General features: G+C 37.9%; 1 protein-coding gene across 3 annotated transcripts in view; it reads right to left on the bottom strand.

Annotated features, from left to right (window-relative positions):
• Window positions 1-22,312, bottom strand: part of LARS1 (leucyl-tRNA synthetase 1) — a 34,205-nt gene extending 11,893 nt beyond the window's left edge. Inside the window, exons 1-24 of one of the 3 annotated variants that reach the window (XM_068959846.1) lie at window positions 22,206-22,312; window positions 20,534-20,652; window positions 17,218-17,305; window positions 16,465-16,545; window positions 15,841-15,981; window positions 14,590-14,751; window positions 13,675-13,787; window positions 13,206-13,269; window positions 12,598-12,665; window positions 12,011-12,236; window positions 10,766-10,853; window positions 10,587-10,663; window positions 9,880-9,933; window positions 8,773-8,913; window positions 8,047-8,124; window positions 6,956-7,041; window positions 6,799-6,864; window positions 6,621-6,703; window positions 5,787-5,925; window positions 3,321-3,530; window positions 1,877-1,934; window positions 1,305-1,368; window positions 478-661; window positions 122-212 (exon numbers count right to left, since the gene is read on the bottom strand). In XM_068959846.1, coding sequence (XP_068815947.1) covers window positions 122-212; window positions 478-661; window positions 1,305-1,368; window positions 1,877-1,934; window positions 3,321-3,530; window positions 5,787-5,925; window positions 6,621-6,703; window positions 6,799-6,864; window positions 6,956-7,041; window positions 8,047-8,124; window positions 8,773-8,913; window positions 9,880-9,933; window positions 10,587-10,663; window positions 10,766-10,853; window positions 12,011-12,236; window positions 12,598-12,665; window positions 13,206-13,269; window positions 13,675-13,787; window positions 14,590-14,751; window positions 15,841-15,981; window positions 16,465-16,545; window positions 17,218-17,305; window positions 20,534-20,652; window positions 22,206-22,211 — 2,487 coding nt within the window. In that variant the 5' untranslated portion in view covers window positions 22,212-22,312. Of the gene's footprint in view, window positions 1-121; window positions 213-477; window positions 662-1,304; window positions 1,369-1,876; window positions 1,935-3,320; window positions 3,531-5,786; window positions 5,926-6,620; window positions 6,704-6,798; window positions 6,865-6,955; window positions 7,042-8,046; window positions 8,125-8,772; window positions 8,914-9,879; window positions 9,934-10,586; window positions 10,664-10,765; window positions 10,854-12,010; window positions 12,237-12,597; window positions 12,666-13,205; window positions 13,270-13,674; window positions 13,788-14,589; window positions 14,752-15,840; window positions 15,982-16,464; window positions 16,546-17,217; window positions 17,306-18,046; window positions 18,160-20,533; window positions 20,653-21,738; window positions 22,032-22,205 lie in introns of those variants that run through there. The other 2 variants (XM_068959847.1, XM_068959848.1) reach the window with 2 other exon arrangements.

Below are 22,312 nucleotides of genomic sequence, written 5' to 3'. Positions count from 1 at the left end.
CAATTCTGATTCCAATTCTGCTCTATAATTAAGGATCAGAGACATCAGGATTAAAAGAAAGCCACACAAAGTAACAAACGCCAAGTACAAGTTTCTTATTACCTGAAAAGAGATCTCCTACCTGAAATTCAAAGAAGCCAGTTTTGAGAGCTTCTTTAAACATCATCTTCTCATAATTTTGGTCCGTCTTCATTATACCTGCACTGATTTCACTAAGGAGGAAAGGGAAATAAGAATATCAATATTGCATAGTCCACCTCACTTAATTGCAACATTATGTAAAGCAACATTATCAATGTCCCCAGTGTAGCACAAACACAGACTAGTCTGAAAGCGGATCAAAAGTGTGTTTCATTTGCTTTAGGGAATTCATGAAGTTATTGCGAAAAACAAAAAAACACAGTACACAGATTGCACTTGCAAAGAAAAAAAAAAAAAGGGAACAAACTATATTGTTAGCTTTGTGGGGTATAGTACCTGGCAAAGACTCTGTCATTGAAGGTGTTGGCAGGACCACTTCTTAAACTGTCTCTATTTGCAATCATCTCCTTTACCCACTCCACCCATGTGTAGAGACGCAGAATACCAGCATCTGCCATGGCCTCCACAAAGTTGGCATCTTCAACAGTATCTCCAGCATCAGCCAACGCTAAACGCATGCCTGGAAGAGACTGGATCAGTTAATACGCCCGGCATGCCATCAGTTGATAGATAATAGACGCAGAAGACAAGGGATTCAAACTCTGTAACTTTTCACTGCAAGTTAATAAAATGCGAAGTCTATTTACAAGCTTTGCCTGGCCAACAAGAGAGAAGAAAGAGACACCAAGAACCAGGAGATGAGCATGACCACCATCCCCTCAAGCCTCCCCCCCAAAGAAAACCACATCCCCAAAAAATAAAGGATGCAAAAGGTAACACTTGCATCCCCCCCACCCCACCAACACACACACACACACACACACACACACACACACACTGTGTGCCTCAGAAGCAACAAAGCTCTATGGCACTATTTGTCTTATAAGGTTTTGATCTCCAAAGGAGATGCCTGAAGAACAAGACAGACACTCTAGGGGAGTCCTCAACATCAGGGAGGGTTTCTGGTTTAAATGGGTGTTGCGTTAACATAAACCCAGTTTTCTAAATAAAGTTCATTAGCTTTTCAAACAGAAACAGCTGATAAGTAGCAGATCTGTTGTAGTAAAATATTCTAATAAACCCACTGCTCCTTTAAGAGCAAAGCATGAATTTTAGTTATTTTGGTATCATTAAAAAATAGATGTAGTTCAGAATATACGTACCATCTGCAGAAAACTTGTCAACAGCTTGAGCTAAGGTAAGAAAGTTGCCTGTAGATTTAGACATCTGAAAGAAACAGAGCCTTGGGATTTTCTCATACATCCATTTTGCTGTTACAAAGACACAAGCAAGACAGACGCAGCAAGGGTTTGGGCAAACCCTTGAGAAAGCATTCTCTTGCAGGAAGCACAGCAAAAGTAACAAATCGATAAATCTGAACTAGGTCTCACAGCAGAAACACTCACTAAACTTTGCAAGTGCTCATCCAACTCCTGAACTTTGAATTTGTCTTGTGACTTCGACAAGTTACCCTAAAAGTTAGGGGAGAAACCCACCAAAATCTTCGCTAAACTGATAAAGCTATACAAGAGCTAACAGAAGAAAAATGCTAAGACAGAAATGGAGGAAAGGCAACTATTCAGCTCTGGCGAATGCTAAAATAGAGGGCACCAACGAAGAAACTAGAATTTTCACTATTTCTTCCTAACTTCCTATAAGGTTTTTTCCAATCTGGCTGGTGAGCAGCTATCTTGACAACCACAAAAGCCATCTCATACATGAAAACTCACTATACCTTTTCAGAATTGAGAAGGAGATGTCCATTTGCTCTCACAGCTACTGGCCACTTTTCTCTGAAGACAAAATATAAAGCGTTTGATAATAAGTAATTAAATTTCCTCTAAAAAAATTAATTTTGCCAGTTTGGGATGGGCGCCTTTTTAGGCGGAACCTTCAAAAAAGCATCTAGAGGAACGTCTGTAAAATTAATGTTGTCTTTGAAGATTAACTACAGTATAAGGGCTGAGTCTTACCATTCCTGAAATGCAAAGTGTGGAGCGCTACACCAACAATTATGCTTCATTTACCCTATCTCCATCTCTGTTCAGCTACAAAAAGCCATGATTAGCATGGCCCAACAGCATTTGATAGTGTTAGGTCTCACATATAAAGCAGATGTCAAATCTCCCGTGACCAACTTCACTATATATAGGAAAAGGTATTTTCTCACATAAAGCTCTACACAACTCTCACAAATAAAGGTTCAAGGAGATTCAAACACAGTATCATCTTCGCGCACAGGAAGAGCGTCTTTCTAAGAGCACCATGTGGTTGCCAAAGATTTTCAATCTGTACTACACAGTCTACTGGAATGTCTATACACTGTTTCTAAGTGATCCACGAAAAGTAACTAAGCAACCTTACTGATAATAAATTCACATAAAACCCCTGTGCAGGAATATGGTTCACCACTGGAAAAAAAAAAAAAAAAAATCCACGGGTGGTGATATTTACAGAGTAAAGATATCACTTCTACAAAACAGGGCAATGAGAGCTAAAGTTAAAATTAATTTTTTTGTTTTATATATTTGCTTTTTAACTTGGCTATCTAAATATCAGCATTTCATGCCTCTACAGATAAACAAATGAAAACAGCAACATATAATGCATGTTTTAACTTAGCTATGTTTGGCTTCAGTTCTAAATGTTGTTGCTTAGTATTATCCACTTTTGAAGAGCAAAACACTAAAAGAAACTGCAATGCAGTTTCAACACTGTTTTGCACGTACCCTGTAACAAAACGTCAAGCAAATGTTTATTTAGTTAGGAAGTCATAAATCCTTAGGTTGCTCTACAGCTATGATTGAAACTGCCAAATGAGTTGTGCTAACAGTTTAGAATTCCAGTGTTTAGCACAGGGTTCCCGCAAACTTGCTAGAAATCAGGTATCATACAGTAAAATTTCAGTTCTACTTTTAAGAAAACCAGAATTTTTATGTAAGCACCTCACATCTTATAATACTTAAATGATTCTAGAAAAACCAGAATAAGGGTAAAAAGCCTTTAATTTCAGTAACCCCTAGTATAGACAACTTTAACAGAGCTGCAATATGAAAGAATACATTTTAAATCTAATTCTGCATGTTGGACAGTGAAAAAATCCATTGGCAAGGTATCAGAATTACAAAGTCTCCAACCTTATCTGCTGCACACCTGCTCTGCATTACTTCCAAACTTACCTTTCTGGCCACATAGCCACATGGCTATAGAGGTAGTATGACAGGTGATTTGGAACAAGATCTTTGCCAGAAACTCTGAGATCCACAGGATACCAAAATTCAAACTCTTCTTTTAGCTTGTCCAGTTTTTCTTTTGGAATCTCTGTCTTAGGGAATGGAGCTGTCTTGAAGAAGATGTAATCCCAAACTTCTTTGCTCATTTGATGTGCCCTGCATAGAATTACCTACATCTCAATAAGAGGGACTAAGATACTACTCTTCCACTCCACAGCATTTGAATTAACAAAATACATAAGCTATGGCTCAGCATTCTCACAACATATTCCACTGATAAGTAAAATACACACGGATAGAAGGTACAGGTACTTTGACCAAGATCAAAGGAGTGAGTCAAACATCAGAAAAAAAATCAGAACTCAGAAATACTAGCTCAGGCCATGCCCTGCTTAAAACGCCCTTTGATATCTCCCAATAAAGCATGGGAACTCCTGCGAAGAGAAAGTAATTACTAATTAAAGCATAACCTTGAACGTCCCGGAAACCTGACTCTTTCTTTTCCAAGTGCCCCTCTCTGAGCACCCCTTGCGACCTTAATTGAGTGCTGAATACAAATTACCAGTACTTCAGTTTCTTTACCTTCCCTTGCACTGGGTCATAAGCCATTCCTTTTGGTTTCCATGAAAGCAGAGGAAAGAGCAGGAGTGCAAGAGAAATTGCTGTACAATTCAAGGTCACCTCCCACACTGAAAAATTTATGTTCTCTCCTCACCTTACCAATACAGATCTGGGATACTGAATCCATTCAAAATTAACATTTACCATCAAAGACATTCTACTAGCGACTAGAGATAGGATCTACAATTTGAAAGACAACACTGGTGAGGTGCTTCCCTTGAGATGGGATGTGAAGCCACTGTTCTGTAACCATTGGCCTGCATTAAAAGAAAAAAAGAAGAAAAAACCCACACCCTTCTCATTTCTACAGAAATATTTATTCTCAGCTTCTTAAAAGAATTTCACTGGAGTCCACGAGATACTGCCTGCACACAATTTCAAACAGATTTAAATTAATGAACTGCTAAAGTTTACCATTTTTTAAACATCTACTAAGGTGCTTTGCCCTGTACCACACAAAAAGGAAAATCCAGATCCAAAGCGCTTTCAGTACAAGTTAGACAACTAATTCAAATGACACAGAAGATACCATCAATCTCTAGATTTACATGCACTAATTTAATGTTTTAGCTCCAGTAGTTATTGCTCTATGCTATAAATTACTATTGCATGCTGTGACTTAGCTACTGTGTCTGGTGCCAAAAGATATTTTATCTGAATGGCAAGTGAAATGATCCACCAAAAATTCCTTGTTTACCTTACCCTATAGATGAAGTCTTAGTAAAAAGTGCTTGCTAACACTAAAAGAAAGATGTTATCTACCCAGGCAGAAGTACACTGTAATGTATAAGTACTTAATTACATCAAATCTATAATTCAATGCATAGGTTCCTCACTTCAGTTTGTTTCCAGATACGACTAGTATGTAGGTAACCCCTCTATCATTAGAGATGTTTCTTGAGCCAAAATGAAAATCTTGCCAAGTCTTTCAGAATTAATTCTGCTTGTAAGAACCTTTACTTTGGAAAGATTTCCCGATTAGTTATGGTATCAAACAAGGCAAGTTCAAATTCCAATATGTAAACTGCTCCAGAAAGTAGCTCACGCAACACAAAATTTGGGCATAAGATTCAAGGTAAGATTGGCAGTGGGTTCCCTCCCCCCCCCCCCCCCCCCCCCCCCAATTCTAGGTGAATTCTACTACATCTTCTCTTTGTGATAGAGGCAGCTCTATCACCTAAAGTTCACAGCCACTCCAACCAAAAGTTAAAGAGCAAACTTGAGAAGTATTTTGGCACACAAGTCTCTGAAGCATCCTGGAAAAGATAGCCTAAAAGACTATGTGCTTCCGCATGCTAGTTGTGGACAAAAGGTGAGTCTACGCTTCTAAGGCAATTATCAACTTTTAATGTGGTGATAGAAACCAAGTGCTGATTTTGCCCACTTTGTACTCTGAAGTAAGCATACAAAAAAGACTTTTTACAGTTCCTCATATTTGCAAAGCAGTATCAGCAAGCACTACCGAGACACTTCAGCAGCCACTGATATCAATCACTCAAAAATAGCTGGCAAGGACCATCTCAAGGTAAGGGAAACGAGTACTGAAAAAAGGCAATTTACTTCCACATACAGTTCTGCTCCCAAGGATCTTCCCTCTCTCTCTCTCTGCCCCCCATACTCCTTTCCCTTTATTTCTCTCCTACAATATTGCTATAACTTAGCTAACATTAGGTAAGTTTTGACAATAACACTTTTTCAACACAAAAGCAAAGAATCAGCCTGCTTGATAAGTCTTTGTAAAGAACAGTGAACAGAACTAAAGCAGCAAACTTAGGGATTAACTCTCCTTACCTAATGCCTAGGGGAGATTCTCCTTGGCCTCTCAGGTTACCTCCCTGTAACAGATGAGCAACAGTGTAATAAGCCATGTAGATAGTCGAGTCAGAGAGCGATTCTATCAGCCACTGCTCATCCCAAGGCAAACGGGTACCTAGAGAAGATGGAAGCCAGTTATCAGATACAGTCAGTAGCCTTACTTGCCGGACCAACAACCACAATATTCAAGTATATGAAAGCAGTTTATGACTTTTAGTGGGACCCATAGGCATACAAGTACTCCTGCTTACACTTTAAAAGTTTTTTTTTTTGAATGGACTTACATATTTTAAAGCCTTATTCAAGAGAATACATTTGTTATTTCTTTAGTCTGCTTCTTAACCCAACTATCAGCAAATTTCAGCTCCCGATTATTGTTTTCTATGAATTATAATGCAATTACAACAGCTGTCCCATGTCAAACTGCCTGCTTTGGCATCTTATACAAGCTACTCAATATGAAGGCTGGTCAGTATTTAAGAAGGAGAACACCCAAGAATCAGTATTAGTTCCTTCTGCCAGGATCCCTTCCAGATCAGTGGCCCTTGACAATGAGCTAAAGAGATGCTGCATAAAACCATTGCAGTAGCACAGAAATAAAACCACCCCGGTCATGTGAGTTTACAGGATAAAGCATGTCTTCTCCAGGAGGTTGGGTCAAGATCTAAGTTGGATAACTCTATTCTACAATCTTGTTTTTGATTTTAGATTTCTAAGACCAATTTGTGTAGCATCTAATAGGTCTTCCAAATGAAATAAGGAGTATCATGCTCATGAAGCACTGAGTGAGAAAAGGAGTGTTTTGTCTACCTAGGCCGTATGTCCTGGAGCACGCATGCTCTTGCAGCCAATTGAAAGTAGCTTCAAAATTTCTCCTAGTCTCTTCACAAAACCTGCAAGAAATAAACTTCTTAGTTTCTCTTCTCTGCTCTCTCAGAACACCATCAGCAAACACTACCCCGCTTTACATCCGCTTTCTGTAACTTACGTCTCTAGATGTTTCAAGCACTCTGATGCCTGCTTCTTCCAGCTCACTTCACCATAATCCAAATACCTATAATCAGGAAAAGTTATTAGAATACAGAAATCTACAAGCAGGATGTAACTTTACAGTAACTTTACAACTACAGCTTTCCTTCACTCACCACTGGTCACAAAGGGCCACAACACACTCATCTGCAGACCTTGACATAACTTGTTTCTCAGGTTCCATATAAATCATGGCTTCATCCTAAGACAGACACAGTTAAACACATGAAAGAGCAATAGAGAAGCTAAGAGACAAGTATTTAAGCATAGTCCTGAAAATCCTTCCATCCTACTGAAAATCATCTTCACTCTGATCTGTCTTACATTTATTGTGTTGCCTTTGCCACCAAACAGAATCTGCCTGAATATCTGCTTCAGTAAAATGAGGGCAATAATACCTCCGACAGGTACGTAGTCAAGTAATTCACATAATTTTGTCAAGCATGGAGACAGTCTTAAAAAGGAGGGCAGAAGCACAAAATATTAGTTATGCCCCTACAGAATAAAACCATTCTTAGGCTGAAAGAAGTCATTCACAATAAAATCTAAAACATGTTATACAACTGTCACAGCTAAAAAAAAACATGGGTGGGGAGAGACAAAGAAGAATAGAAAGGTTAGCTTTAACTCTACCTCCACAGATCAGGTATTCTGTACAGGATGAAACTGAAGTGTTATACTACAATCTGAACACAATAAAGCTGCAATAACCAGAAAGCATTGACTAAGTAACTGAAGCCTCTTCTGTTTCTCAGGCTCATCAGAAAAATCTTACTATATAGAGATGGCAAGATCACTGTTCATTTACTTCTCTTCCTTCTCTGCATGATGAACCCCAGAACTGGGATGTCTACATGTCAGACATTCTTTATTGGTAGGCTTGAAGCAGACTGGCAATTTAGAACTTATGCTTTCAGGATATTCACAACAATTTCAAGAATGAAAATCAGTGCATCACAATGTTCTCTTCTAGATAAGCTGGTGGTATGAAGCACAGAATAAGAAGTCTCTCTCTACTTCGGGTACTCATTCCACTTGATTCAAGAACACAAGGTCTTATTTTAACAGCATTTTGTACTCTGTAGCTATCCTAAGGACCATAAAGAGGACTGCAGAACAAAAATGGTCTGGTTTCTTTAGCGACTAAGCTATTGTGAAAAGAGAAAACGAATAATTTAGAAGAATCGGCATGCATACAACCACATACATTATCCACCATCATCTTCTGAATAAGTTTCTTGACATCTTGAACTTTCTGTCCTTTGAACCCATCCACCAACATTACCTGTAAAACAGAGGCCACAGGAGAGTTTATTTTTAAGAATAATTAAAGAGCTATTGCACCTATTTCTTTTTAGATCTAACATAATCATTACTGCAATCTCTGACACGCAAAGATTTTTTAAATAGTCTTGACTCAAAATGAGTTTGTATACTTTTCAGCGCGCGCACACACACACAAACCGGGAATCCCAAATAGTCAGAAATGCGAAATAAAATTTGATCAAGTTTAATGCAGCTTAAGAGAAATCAGCTAAGCAATATGTGATAGTAAGCCATTACCCAAGCAGAGATCAGATAAAAACATCATTTTGCTATCATTTCCTATTCAATTCCCAAATCAATACTTGAAACAAAACTGGTTTTCCTCTGAATATAATCACTTTCTAGGAAGCCAGATTATGAGCCTCAATTTGCATTTAAACACTTCTCCAACATTTCTACTACAGTTCTACATAATTCCTCCACCAATTGCAGGACCTCACTGCAGGAGAAGTTTTTACAAGAAATTGACCAGGAAAACAAAACAAACAAGAAGTCCTTCCTCCTTGCAGTTTTTTGGGGGGGTTTTTTTGTTTTTTTTCCCCTCTTTATCCCTCCTAATCAAACTCAACATGAAAATATACTCAGCAAAACCTCTTTTGTTACTTACTCCCTCATAAAATCCCTTCAGGTATACTCTCTCCTTGGCCTCAGCAAGTTTCTCTCTGTCATTTTGACTCTGGATTTTGAGCTCATCACAGACAAATGGAGCACAGAGGTTGCCATAGCCTGGGATTTCAATGATGGGCACCTGAGAATTAACAGAACAGTGTCAGCAATCCATTTCAAATTATCCGAATGCAATAAAATCTAGACTTCACTGGAAACAACGCACTGAACAAAACAGAGCTAGGTATATTCTTTTGGTCTGTGATCCTCAAGCTGACATGCAAGTTTGAACCAGAGAAGAACAGGGGAAGCCATGCCAGTAATTACTAGTTACCTGAAAATACTAGTGTCGCACAATAAGTTTCCTAAACTATTTGGCATACAATATTAAACAAAGAATTCTAGTGAGAGCAACAGCAGGTGTTCAGGCAAAGTCAGAACTTTTACTGCTCTGAACTATGCTGTGTGCAACTTCACGTTATCTATTACTAATCAAAGTTAAGTAGGACTCTACAGAGAAACAGTGCAATTCCACCCATCGCATCAAGAGTTCCTGGTAGCCCCCACTGTGACTCTGAGAAGTGATAACTCAAGAATTATTTCCTGACATGAAACTGATACCAAAAGCACTGAAGCTAGTGTGCTGAAGGAAGGGTAATACAGAGTATTAGGGTGACTTTACCTGCAACCTATCTTTTCTAGCTAAAAAACTGATTCAGTCATGAGCTCGCATCAACAGTAAGGGGCTTTAGCTCTGTACAGAATAGGTAAACTCAGCCTTTAAGGCCAGATTATTACTGGAAGTTTTAACCAACCAAAAGGTTATCAGTATAACAATCCACTACAGTGCTCAAAAAATAGTAATTTCCACAAAAATCAAACACATCTCACAAGTATAGCATAGAACAACAAATTTTGATGGCATCCCCTAACAAACCAAGTTTTACAACTATAATGAAAAATGACAATATTTGGTTGCTCTATAAACATTCCAGCTCTTCCAGCTGAAAAGACTTTAAAGACAGAAGTCCTGGAAGAAGCAGGTACATTTCTTATCAGTGGATACAAAGCCATGTGTACTGAGACGCACGCATTTGGGTGGACTTACCGGTTCAAATGGCAGGACCATTTCATCTTTGATGCCATACTTCACCCTCAAAGCCTTTGAAAGTTAGAAAAAACATGCCACAATATTAAACGTAGAAGAGTTTTCTTTTATTTTTTTCATCCATTCAGAGGGACTTTCTTGTATATAATATTTTACCATAAAGTAGATAAACTGCTTCCCTGTCTGCTCACCATTCCTGAGTTTAATTTCTGTCTGATTTCCAGGCGATTCTTTGTCATAATTTCTACATTTTTAAGAGGGGAAAATACACCATCATTTTACCCTGAAAATGGGTAAGACAGCAACATTCAAAGCCAGTTGCTCAGACACTGATGTACTTTCGAAGTTGTAATGGCAACAGCTACTCTAAGTCTCATTTGAAATGAATACAGAGGTCCTGATCTTATCCACGGAAGTCATTTCCACAACAGCTATTCATTTCTACCACACTGGTAGTCTTCTCTACGTCAAACTGCAGCAGAAGCGACCTGATTCTTGTCCAAAACCTTTTTTGAAGCCTGAGAAGAAAAAACTATTCCAGCTCCATTGATTTTAACCTCATTTATTTTTAACCAGTTTAATTTCAAGTTAGAGACTGCATAGCTTCAATTAAAGAGAGCTTCATTCTACTCACTGGATATCCACTCTTGTCTCTCCGTGCTCTCGAGAGCAAACAGGAACAGAAATAATTCAGGTAAGAGACTGACCTGTTTTTTTTTCAAATCTCTCAGGGCTGCGATGTCATCAGGCGAATCGGAAGGAACACTTGTTACCACTCCAGTTCCTTGCCAAAGAAAAGAAAACAGAACAGATAAAAAGATTAGTCAACATGTATTGAATGCACAGCGTGCAAACAGGCTTAGGCAAGATGCTGCTGTAACATTACCTTTATCTTCCTTAATTGTGAGCATGGGAAGAGCAAATATAACTTTGTAGGAAGTTAAGGGTGCAGAAAGTGCAGCGCCAAGAATCTCCTATACAAGGCAAAGGAATATTATCATTAGAATAAGTTGTAGAGTTTCAGCCTGGCTGAGTACACTGATAGCTGACATTCTTAAGTTTGTTGGCATTCTTTACATATTACCAAACCAAAAAAAAAAATTGTTTGACAAGGAGGAAGCACCTAGGAAAGAGATCTGCATATATTTTGAGATGTTTTGAGACAGCATATTAACCACTCTAATTGCTGTTAGAAAAATCAAATTCCAGATAAAGAGACAAAAAAAAGAAATTCGGAGAAAAACAAAACTACTGAAAAAGCAGGAAGTGTAGAATTGGAAAAAGACAATAAGCAGGGAAAGAGTTTACCTTCAAATATATGAAGCACATCAGCATTAAGACAGGAATGAGTTAATTAGCCAGTTTCAAAAGCTAGACCAAACAAAATGCAGGAAAAGTATATTGTCAAGACCATTTATGCACCTACAGAAGGTAGTCTAGACGTTGCAGTCGTGTTCTCCCTAATTTGTGCGGATTCCTGTCACCTCTACTAATGAAGAAACAAAGTTTCTTCATTTTCTACTTTATGCAAAGCAGAACCAATAAAGATAGTGACAAGTTTTAGTGCACTGAGATTGAATGATGTAAGCAGTACAAAGGTACTCCACATTAGAACGAACAAGTAACACTACTTACATTGTTACTTAGAGCACAGGAAGTTAAGAAAACTAAATACCAAAAACAGTAACATTCAACCATTAAGCAAAGAAATGCTGCGTTCCCATAGAGACATGCTGGGAATTTCATCATCAACAAAAAGCAGTTTTTCATGTAACACTTCCTAGCTATTACTTTTTCTCCTCCCTTTCCATTCCCTGTAGAGAAAAGAAGTCACCATTCCCAGCATGCAAAATAATGTTACTTAAACCATTCATTTGTCAAATAAAACTAAGGCAACAGTAATGCGTTTGAGTACGCTTCATGAACCCATTTAATCTCCCAGAAGTAATAGCAGCTTAGCTGCCAAGGAAGCGGTCTTTTTCGCTTGCTTTATTTGGTCACTTAATACTCCCAAATTTTTTTCCTAGTACCTGTATTTTCTTTTCTTTTAAGCAGAATTCTACCATCACCTTTGTAAATATTAGCTTCAGAGGAACAGATAAAGTTGGCCAGCAAGCTGCAAGATGCTTACTTCTCCCATCAGCTCCTTGACAACAGGTACAACTCCATTATCTTTTGTAAAGCCCTGGTAGGACATGTTCCTGGCAGCTCTTTGAGTACAGATAAAAATATCTCCATTCACAGTTTCAAAGCCAATGTACTTCATATCTGGTCGAACCCAGCAGTTAGTCTGTCCAAACATGGTCTCTGGCCTGAGCGTAGCAGCCACCAAGAAGATATTTTTTCCTCTCAGGCCACTGAGGGGGGGAAAAAAGTATTCTTTAAGTCACCAAAATAAAAACTCTCAAGGTAATACAGAACATGTTTTTTAAGCTAACGTGAACTATAAGTAACATTTGCTAAATGATGAAAGTGATCATTACATTCTTTGGGTTTTTTTTTTTTTCTCTTTTCCATTTTCGTATTTTGTAACTCTAAAACGGAGTTCCATACAGATTAGTGAATACACCAGCTGGAAATAGAGACCAAGTCCTCAAAGTGACAGAAATAATAGAATGAAATTTACATTCGGCACTAGGTAAAATAAACTGTCTACTTTAACGGTCACTGCTGGCCTTAAAAATAAAACCTATCTGCTATTATGAATTCAACACCTACCTTAATTTTGCAGGATAAGGATCTAGCACCTTCATTTTTATTAGAGTATATTCTTGTGGTCCAACACCCTAGAATTCACATACACAAGGAAGTGTTCAATATAGGAAGTTCACTGAGGCAGTAAAGAAAATAAATTCAGTTCTGCAGTAACCTAAACCAAATGCAATTTTAAGTGCAAATGCTTTCTTTAAAGTAAATCATATTTCCATTGATACTAACAGCTGTTTAGTAGAACACAAACTTGAGATATAGCTTCTACTTTATCCCTCTGTCCAAAAATTTACTCACGACAGCCACTACCTCAGCACCACAGAAGTTAGTAAGAGCTCATTTGCTTTGTTTAAACAGATAAAGAATCGTACGATGTAGCGAAGCTGACGGCACAAACCGCCAAATAACCATACGAAGCAGCTGCAAAGTAAAACACTATCCATAGTTCCAGACAAGTATCCTCAATACAGACATTCAATTTTCACATGTACTGACAGTTGAGAACAGGTAAGTCACTACGTACAAAATACATTTTGCTCCAGGATACAACTTGTTTTTTCATTCACTATTTAAGAATCATAAGAAATGCATAAAAATCACCATTAAAAATATATTACCTCTCCTGTTTGCCTGTCATGATCCATGCAAGGCTGCCCATCTTTTGGAGAATAAATTGTATATCTAGGAAAAGGTACATTTTCATTTAATAGCAAATACAGGATTCTATAGGCCAGGAGAAAAATATTATCTTTATCAAAGGGAGACCTCCAAAAGATATTTTCAATTTGTGCCTAAATCAGTTTCCACTGATGTCCGTAACAAGATTTAAGAAAAGCTTTCAGTGTTGGCCCAGCTTTGCTTTGAGTTGATATCCATTGTAAAACTCTAAAAAACAAGAACACAATCTTACAAACTTTGCTAACAGAATCAACCCACTGTGTTACTATGTTTAGTAGGACATCTGAAATGAAAGGATTTTAGTTATGAGCAAGTTCTAGAGATACGCCATAGGGATCCATCTTTCATAAAGCTGAGCTTATCCATACCCACAATAGACTCTTTGTGAGAGGACAGCAGCAGACTTACCGCTTCCCAAACTTAATCTTATTTCTTTCTCTTAAAGTAAGGAATTGCCATCGGACAAAGGAATCATAAAATGGGTTAACATCTGTGGTAATGAAAGAACGTCTCCAATCCACCTGAAAACATGTAGAAATCACATTTTACCGGTTAGAAAATGCAATAAAAAATTCAAATAACCTCACACGAGCAAAAGTTTTTAATTTAAAACTTAGAAAGAAAAAAAGCTTTTTAAAAAGAAAAAAACCAAAAGCGTAACGCAAATTTTTCTTTTAAAAAGAAATAAACCAAAAGCATAATGCAAATACCTATCACAATAAGGGCTCATGCTTTAAAAACAAGCAAAAAAAACCCTCAAAATCTATGCAGTCTGTGTGCGTGGTCCTTCAGAGCTGAGATTTTAAGAATTCAAGGCCCTGTCTGCTGAATGTGAATTTTAGAAATTTCATACTAGTTTTAACCAAACACTCAGAAGTTAAATGTCAGCATGGCCTTAGTTCACGATCTGTATGCATTTTTAGAAGTTTGTCAGTAGGATAAGTATATTCAACATCTGTACTCCTCCTAAAACTATCCATATTAATTGCAGAACATTATATCTAATATGCAAACAAGAGGAACAAGGCAGAATTCATTTATATGAATCTGGTTTTGAGTTGTGACCGCTCCCTAAGATATAATCTCTACACAAAAGAAAATACTTCATGATCAAATAAGACTATTAAAAGGTTAAATGAATAATACCATAAATACTGGAAAGATTTCTAAAATAACGTGATTACTGTGCAGACAATCTCTTCTCTCAGAGAAAAAGAAAATACTAAAATGAGAAATAACACATCTTTTAAAGTTTCTTTTATTTATATATATTAACAGCAAGTATGCTCACTTGCATAATAGAACACCAGATTTTACAGTTACCTTCAATCCCATGCTTTTCAGGTCCCGGACAGCAAGGGGAGGGAAATAATCTAACCAATGCTCAGCTTCAGAAAAACTGACTACTTCTTCGTCACAAAGACCCAAAGACTTCATGATTCCCCACTGGTATTTAGAAGAGCCCGTCTTGGCAGCAGCCTTACTCTAAAAAAGACAGTCATGATTAGAAAATAAAGAATTGCATGCTGCTGTATTCATATAACCTTATATGCTCCAGAGAATTGTCCTCTATTAGAGTGGTTTCTATTTCTAGGGTGGTTTCTATTTCCAGGAATAGAAATTAATAAAAACATTCTAGTGGCCTTTTTCTAACAGTGAAGGCAGTTTCAGTTTCTAATTTACACTTTTGCTTATCTGATATTCAATGCTGCATACTCCAAAACATCATCTTTTCAATGCCTACATCCCTAAAGCCATCAAAATATATCTGCAGAAAAGGCGTGCCATAGCTGTAACTGGCAAAAAAGACTAGTTAGTTGAGGTCCTAGTCAAATAAATGGGTATTTTGCCATGAAAAGACAGAGCAGTCCTGTATTATTATATCCTTGTAATCAATCAGTAGCCTTTTCTACTGGTACTTAGCTCATTTTTTCCAGCTATCGTCCTTCAAATATCTTGCACGTTTCTACCAGTCATTTACCACCTGAAAGAGCAGTCAAGATCACTTTTTCTCTTGATGCCGAATAGACAGAATCCTAAATCTAATGCTTATGAACTTGACAATAACTTTTACATAAACAATATGCGTAAGAATATACTTCTAAAATTTTCCCAGATTTGTTTCTTTTCTTTGCTTTGTGATACTCCCAGAATCATAAATCCTATTTAAAAATCCGGTAAGCCAAAAGAGTTTTAATGATTACACTTAGCATATCTAGCCATATTTCAAAGAGATAATCAGAACAGTAGGTTCTCTAATCATTCCTGCTGAGAAAGCACGATTATTTCCTACAGTTGTGAATGCTTTGTACAGCAAAATGTTTGGAGTACTATTCCAGATGAGCTGATTTTTCCCTCAGGAAACTACTTGACTATACACCAGCTCACCATTAAGTTTTCATGCACTAGAATGGTAACTCCCCCCCCCCCCCCCCCCCCCCCACCAAATCAAAATCTTTGTATCACTGGTTTCTCTCTGGGAAGTGTGTGAGAGGGAAACAGACCCATAATCCATACTTTTAAACTTCAATAGCACAGCTAAAAATCCAGAAAGACTTTGTTTAAAAAGTTTACCTTTTTGCCCTTTGCTTTGTCTTTGATGATAATCTCTTCCTCTTTTTTGGTAGAATTTTCCTCCTCCTCTTCCTCCTCATCAGGAAATTCAGGTGGGCAGCCATATAATTCCATTTCTCTTTTTAGCTTATCTGCACAAGCCTACATAAAAAGTTTTTGATAGTCTATCAGCACTCCTCAGTAAATATGACTGAAGCAATTGCCAAGGACTGGTTTGCTTTAGAATGATCAAATATGAATTTTTATATTAATTATGTAGGTATTGCTAATGCTTTGCATTCCTCTACAGCATTCTAAAATTTTTCTGGAGGTTGCATTAAATTTTAGGAAATCCTATAACATCAGTGCTTGCCATGGAAGGAAGAGGGTTGTAGTGAGAATTGTCTTGCAAAGGAAAGAAAACTCTCTGTGAACTTAATTTTAAAGCATTTTATTTTCTAAATGGTCATACGGTACAGTCCAACAACTCACATCTTTACTACAAATTCAGATTCTAAATCATATGATCTTGATGAATTTTTGAATAAACTAACATGATGTTCTGGATAGAGAGTAAGCAATGCTTTATGTAGCCCTAAATATAGAAAACATTATAAAAAACCTCAGTAACTCAAACCATCTTACCTTTATAGGCATCCCGGTGCAGTGTAGACCAAATGGGAACAAACAGTTCTTTCCTTTCAGCCTCTGATACCCAACTGCAAACTTTGTAAAGTGGAAAAACAGACAAACATGAAACAAGAATGGCAAGAGGTTAAGTCCTCAACCTTCTCAAAAACATACATATATAAAAAAATTCATTTTTCAGATGAAGTTACTAAAAACAGAAAAATGCAATGAACAGCATCTAAGAAGCTAGTTAAAGGAATAAAGTGGACCTATATTTTATTACCTGCTCTGCCACTGCCTCACAGCATAAGAGCAAGCTTTTCTGATTTTCAGAGGGCTGTTTCTGACTAGAGAAAAACGCGTGCAAAGAGAACTTTCTGCAGTCTTGGCCATTAGTATATAAGACCTGTTAACACACAGGTAATGGAACACAGTGTTCACAAACAAAAGAGACTGTAGAGTTCCCTGTGAAGTTTTTGCCATTTAACAGCTAAACAGTAAGAGGCAGCAGCTGCTAAAGTCTTGGCCAATTTGAAAGAAAGCAAAGTGGGAAACACCTCTAGTCTAATCTCCCAGAACATGATGGGCGGCATTTCTTTCCACTCTCCAATATTTCTACAGAAAATAGAGAAAAAGAAAACTGGAATAAACGCCACTGAGTCTATAAAGTAATTAACAAGGCATTCCGTCAGCTCAAAACTTAACTACAAAATTAGCATTTGATCTAGAACAGCAGTTATAAAGGCATTAGCAAAGGGAAAATTTTACCTCACATTTGGATAAAGAAAACGTGTGTCCCAGGTGAAGGCGGCCATTCATGTAGGGATATGGAAAGGTGACAAAGTACTTTCCTTTGCTGAGAAGAAATTTAAAGGAGGATTAAAACATCTAATGTAATTAGAATATGTTTAATTAAATCAGTTAACAGATATGTTCAGCTATTATCAGCTCACAGTGTCATTAAAATAACATTTTCCCTGCAAATAACATGAGCTTTTGGTTCTAAGCAGCTAACATACCAAGAGGTTTTATTGATTTAAAGAAAAAAAGTAGAAAAAAAACAAAGGACTGGCATCATAAAAGAAACTTTGAAATACATGCAATATCTTCCAAAGAAGATAAGTTCTAGTCCCGATTCTGTAAATTTACTTAATTAGGCCTTTGCAGAAATAACTTATTTAATCTCCCACTGCCTGAATTCAGCTGTTCTAGTGACACACTGAAAATAATTGCTCATTACATAGGGATATATTGTTGCATAGCAGTTTGAACGCATACTGAACTAAGATAATTCCAAGATCTTTAAGACATCTGAAAGTTCTACCTCCACCTTTGCACTCTACCTCTATTCCATGCCTTGTCACTGCTCTTCAGACACTACCACTGAAGTTCAAACATGTATAATAAAGGCACAATTATCTGGTTGCTTACAAAATATTACAGTTTAAGAAGTTGCCACCTGTTACACCACATTTTCGTTATCTTGTGTTACCTTGACTTTTCCATGTAACAGATTAACCAACCTCACATTGTCAGGGTCACTGCTTTTTCGCTCAGAGACCTCCCTAAATGACTAATGCTGTTTCATAAGGAAAACCTTGCCTTCACTGTAAGGAGCATCAATCCTACTGATTTGTGAAAGGAATCCGGTTCCCAAGCATGCTAAGCATTTCCAGAGCTTCTATCCTAAGCAGATTTCTCAAGGTTACTCTGAGGTAGAAATAAAACCAAGAGTTAAAGACAGTCTTTCTTAATCCTCCAGTACATTTATTTTAGCAATGAAACACGCTTCCTCCTAGCAGTGCTCTGTTTGTGTTCAGATAATCACGACTGCAACTCATTCCGTTTGTTAGAACATTTATAGCCCCGACTGAGCTGTGACCAAGGTAACTGAGAGTTTTCCTCTCAGTTAACTCAGGTACTGCACCTACCACAACAGAATTTAAGCTCGACAACTAAGGAGATTGAATATGAAATTAAAATTTGGTAGTCACTCAGATAAAAGAGCAGACTATACCGTCATACGAAAAGAGAACAGAGTCCAAGCCAGTGCTAGATGTACCTGGTATTTTAGAAGGATCAGTTTCACAAAGCTGAAAACAATTATGAAGCCAACCAGCTGGGAGAAAATTTAAACAAAAAATGAAGAAGCCACCTCTGCAATAAACAGATCGCTGCTTAAGAATATTTTACTAGAAGGCCAAAAAGCTGTGGTCAGAACAGAGTGTTACACTGACTAAAAACAGCAGAGATTAAAAGAAGTAGAAGGCATCACCAAAAAAAAAAATCATTAAATAACAAATGAGAAAAGGTAAAATTCACAGCAGTTCCAACGAATTAGAAGTAGCAAATAATACCACTAGGGAATGGAAAAAGACACAGATAAAATTCAGTATAGATTCACACTCAAAGATCAGATGATGTCAACAAAGGAACGTTTTACTTTCATTTAACAAAATAAATTAACAAAAGGAATCCTACTGATAGCATTATTACATGGAAACAATAGAAAATAAGAGTGTTTGAGACACAGGCCTCAAGCATCTCTAGAAACAGGATGGAATTGTGACAGCAGAAGAAATTTCAAGCAAGGAAGCAGAAATACAACAAAGTGCAATAATTAGGAGCTGAAATTAGATATTCAGGTAAAAAAACAGAAACATTATTAGCCATTAAAAAAAAAAAATGGAGCTCTGTGGTGGAATTCTATTCCCTTTAAATAAGGATTTGAACTTTTTCTAAGGAATTTGCTCTAGTTCAAACAGGGATTATATCAAAGAATTCCTAAAGCATGCCTTTCGGAAAAAGTCTACAAAATAACAGAGCTTTAAGAGCTCAAGCCCAAAGTAACAAGAAGTACTGTAAGTAAAGCCTTCTCCTGGTATGGGATTAAATGCTACCACGAATATTAAGGACCGACTGCAGAAGTGTTCACGGTAGCATCATCTCTCTTGTAGGGCAGCTTTTACTAGTTTCAGCTATTTTTTAAAGAGAAGTAAAAGTTTAAGAAAAAGATCAAAGTAAATACACAGTATTTTAACTAGAAGTATAAGAAGATTAGTTTAGCAAAGTAGCTTTTTCTCTATTTATAATGGGGTCACATTAACATATTGAACACTGAAATTTCCCATTACATTGCTTATTATTGTAAAATTGTGTAAGCAAAGCTGACCTATTATTTTTAGTCAGAAATTTTAAGCATTAATTACAGTCCTGAATTTCAACCTGTAACATAACGAACACTTAAGTTAGACTGCAGTTCCTTTAAGTAAAAAGATTTCTACAACTTGAGCAAAAAACATACTGACATAATGAATGTTTTTGTTATACCTCCTAATTTAGCATTCAAATTGTCTGATCCTTTTGGGTCAATAAATATTACTCAGCCCTAGGACCAACTTCATTGGCACTACAGATCAGGACAAAAACTCCAAACTGAAACTCTTCGACTAGCAGGACAGTCAAGCTTTTGTAATATATTTCATGTACTTAAAAGAAATTACAGCCCTCATCCGAGGAGCTGTAAATATCACACATCAGGTCTTGGTCCACTTCTGTGCAAAGTAAAACAGGTTAGCCTACATCATGACTCAAGAGGTTTGTTAAACAATTTTCTTTTCTCAGTGAAGTAAGCACACACCTTCATTCGTTTACTGTACCTCAGGTAAACTGTACTGTTCTAGCTGAGGGACAAGTTTCTTAAGCACTTACTAGTGTAAGGGCTCAGATTTCACCATGAGATAGCCTCTCCATGCCAGAAAGTAGAAGTCATAAAAGAGAATTTATTTTTAAAGTCTCAGAAAATATTAATGTTCCTAAGGAATAAGAGGAAAGCTTTTTTTTTCACCCAACTGGAACTTGGCCAACACATGCACACCACTACCAGGTATGGAAATGCCAACGTTTTATGCTGTCAGGTATGGAAATACCAACATAATGCCCATGTAAGTAGCTTCAGATCACCTGAGAACACTATTCATTCGAAAGAGGACACTTTTTTCCTGGGTTTTGATGGAAAAAAAAAATTCCCTTCAAAAGAGATTTTAAATAGTTGAAGATAAAACCTGTAAAAAAGCAACGATACCTCTTCTGGTTCAGCCCATCCGAAGCATTAATCTCAAAGACTCGCTCATCATCCCACTTTTGCTGAATCTCTTTTTCAATTTTCTTCAAGAAAGCTACTTTTGCTGTCCCTTTACGTTCCTGTTCAACATAGGAAGAACAACAAAAGGCTGGCTGAATGAGTTAATAAAACTAAAAATGTAATAATGCATTGTATGACAGACGTCGCCCAAATTGGTTTTACTATCGAACACCAGCACTCTAGAGCATATTTGCAAACATTTCTTTGGACCCCATAACATTGTAGCATCATCTCATGGCAGTGAGGTTAACATGATCAACCATTGGTTTGTGTACACTTGTATCCGTAAAATTAAGCGACCTGAAATAAGATCAGAAATCTATAAGGAAAAGACTAATAACCTTTTTCCAAGGCAAAGAACCCTATTCTAGCCAACATAACATGCAAGATGTCCTGCTAAAAACTAATATTCTTACCCATACCTAACAAACTCAAAGACGTCCGATTTGGGGAGATAAGAACGCGTTTAAACCATACGTGAAAAAAAACCCATGGAATATTTTTTGTTCAATTTTGTGTCATGTTCTTTGATTTTCCTATCTATTAGGTGGAAACAGTACATCCTAGGCCAACAAAAACATCTGGCATACAACTCTTCTTTAATTATAGCTCAGAAAGTGAAAAGAGAGTTGCTTAGAATTTAAAGCTCTTTAAATATTTTACCTATCAGTGTTTAAACACCACCATTAAACATTAACTATTCCTTCTTCCTATTCTCTTATTGTATAACATGCTTCAAGGTATGTATTGTATAACACATATATTATGGGTACCATAGTCATAAACCTTGATATATGCACAGAGTATTTTTTGCAAGATCAAAGCACTACGATATCTGGGGCAGAAGCTGCTCCTAACTTACTTGTATAAGCAAACAAGGACCTGAATAAAAACAGAAAGGTACTACTGAAAAACACAAATTATCTTTAAAGGGAAAAAAACATAAAGATATCACTATAACTTAATGAAAAGTTCTCATCAATGCAAGTTTCCTCACTGGTGTCTTAAGCTATGCTACTAAATAAGATACTTTAGTACAACAGTACCATTTCGATAATTACTAAACTGCCTATAAAAAAGGCAAAACTAGCTGCAGGAAGTAATATGGGATTTATACAGCAGTATAAATTACTAGAAAATGTTACCTATCAATACTGCTAACCGAAATTAATAGGATAAATTAAAGACGCTCGCTGGTTAAAAGATACTGCCAGCCTCCGACAGCTCTCCTAAGACCCCACACGTTTCAAAAGCACGCCACGAAACGAAGAAGAAAACCCCGCCAGCACAGCGAAACCATTGCTCGACTGGGAAGCGCAAAGCTGCCCGCGAGGAAGCGAGAGCAGCGGGGAGCTGGGAAGCGGCGACGGGAGGAAGCGGCGGGGCCCTCGGCGGCGGGCAGGGCCCGGGCGGGCGGGCAGGGCCCGGGCGGCCCCCTCAGCGGCCGCCTCCCAGCGCGACGCCCGCCCGCTGCGGGGCGGCGAGACCGGGCCGGCCCGGCTGCCCGGGGCGCCCCCTCGGCAGGGCCGCAGGCGGCTCCGCGGCCCCCGCAGGGCGGCACCGGCCGCGCACCGAGCCCCGGCACGGCCACGGGGAGCCGCGCCCCACTCACCGCCATGCTGCCGCGCCGGCCCCGCGCGGCGCCCGACGGGAGCGGTAGTTCCGGGCCCCGCCCCGCGCGGCGCCCGACGGGAGCGGTAGTTCCGGGCCCCGCCCCGC

The sequence above is a fragment of the Struthio camelus genome, chromosome 13 (genome assembly GCF_040807025.1).
Source record: "Struthio camelus isolate bStrCam1 chromosome 13, bStrCam1.hap1, whole genome shotgun sequence".
Classification (NCBI taxonomy): domain Eukaryota; kingdom Metazoa; phylum Chordata; class Aves; order Struthioniformes; family Struthionidae; genus Struthio; species Struthio camelus.
Note: the sequence above shows the minus strand (reverse complement) of the source record. Positions and strands in the feature narration are given on the sequence as shown.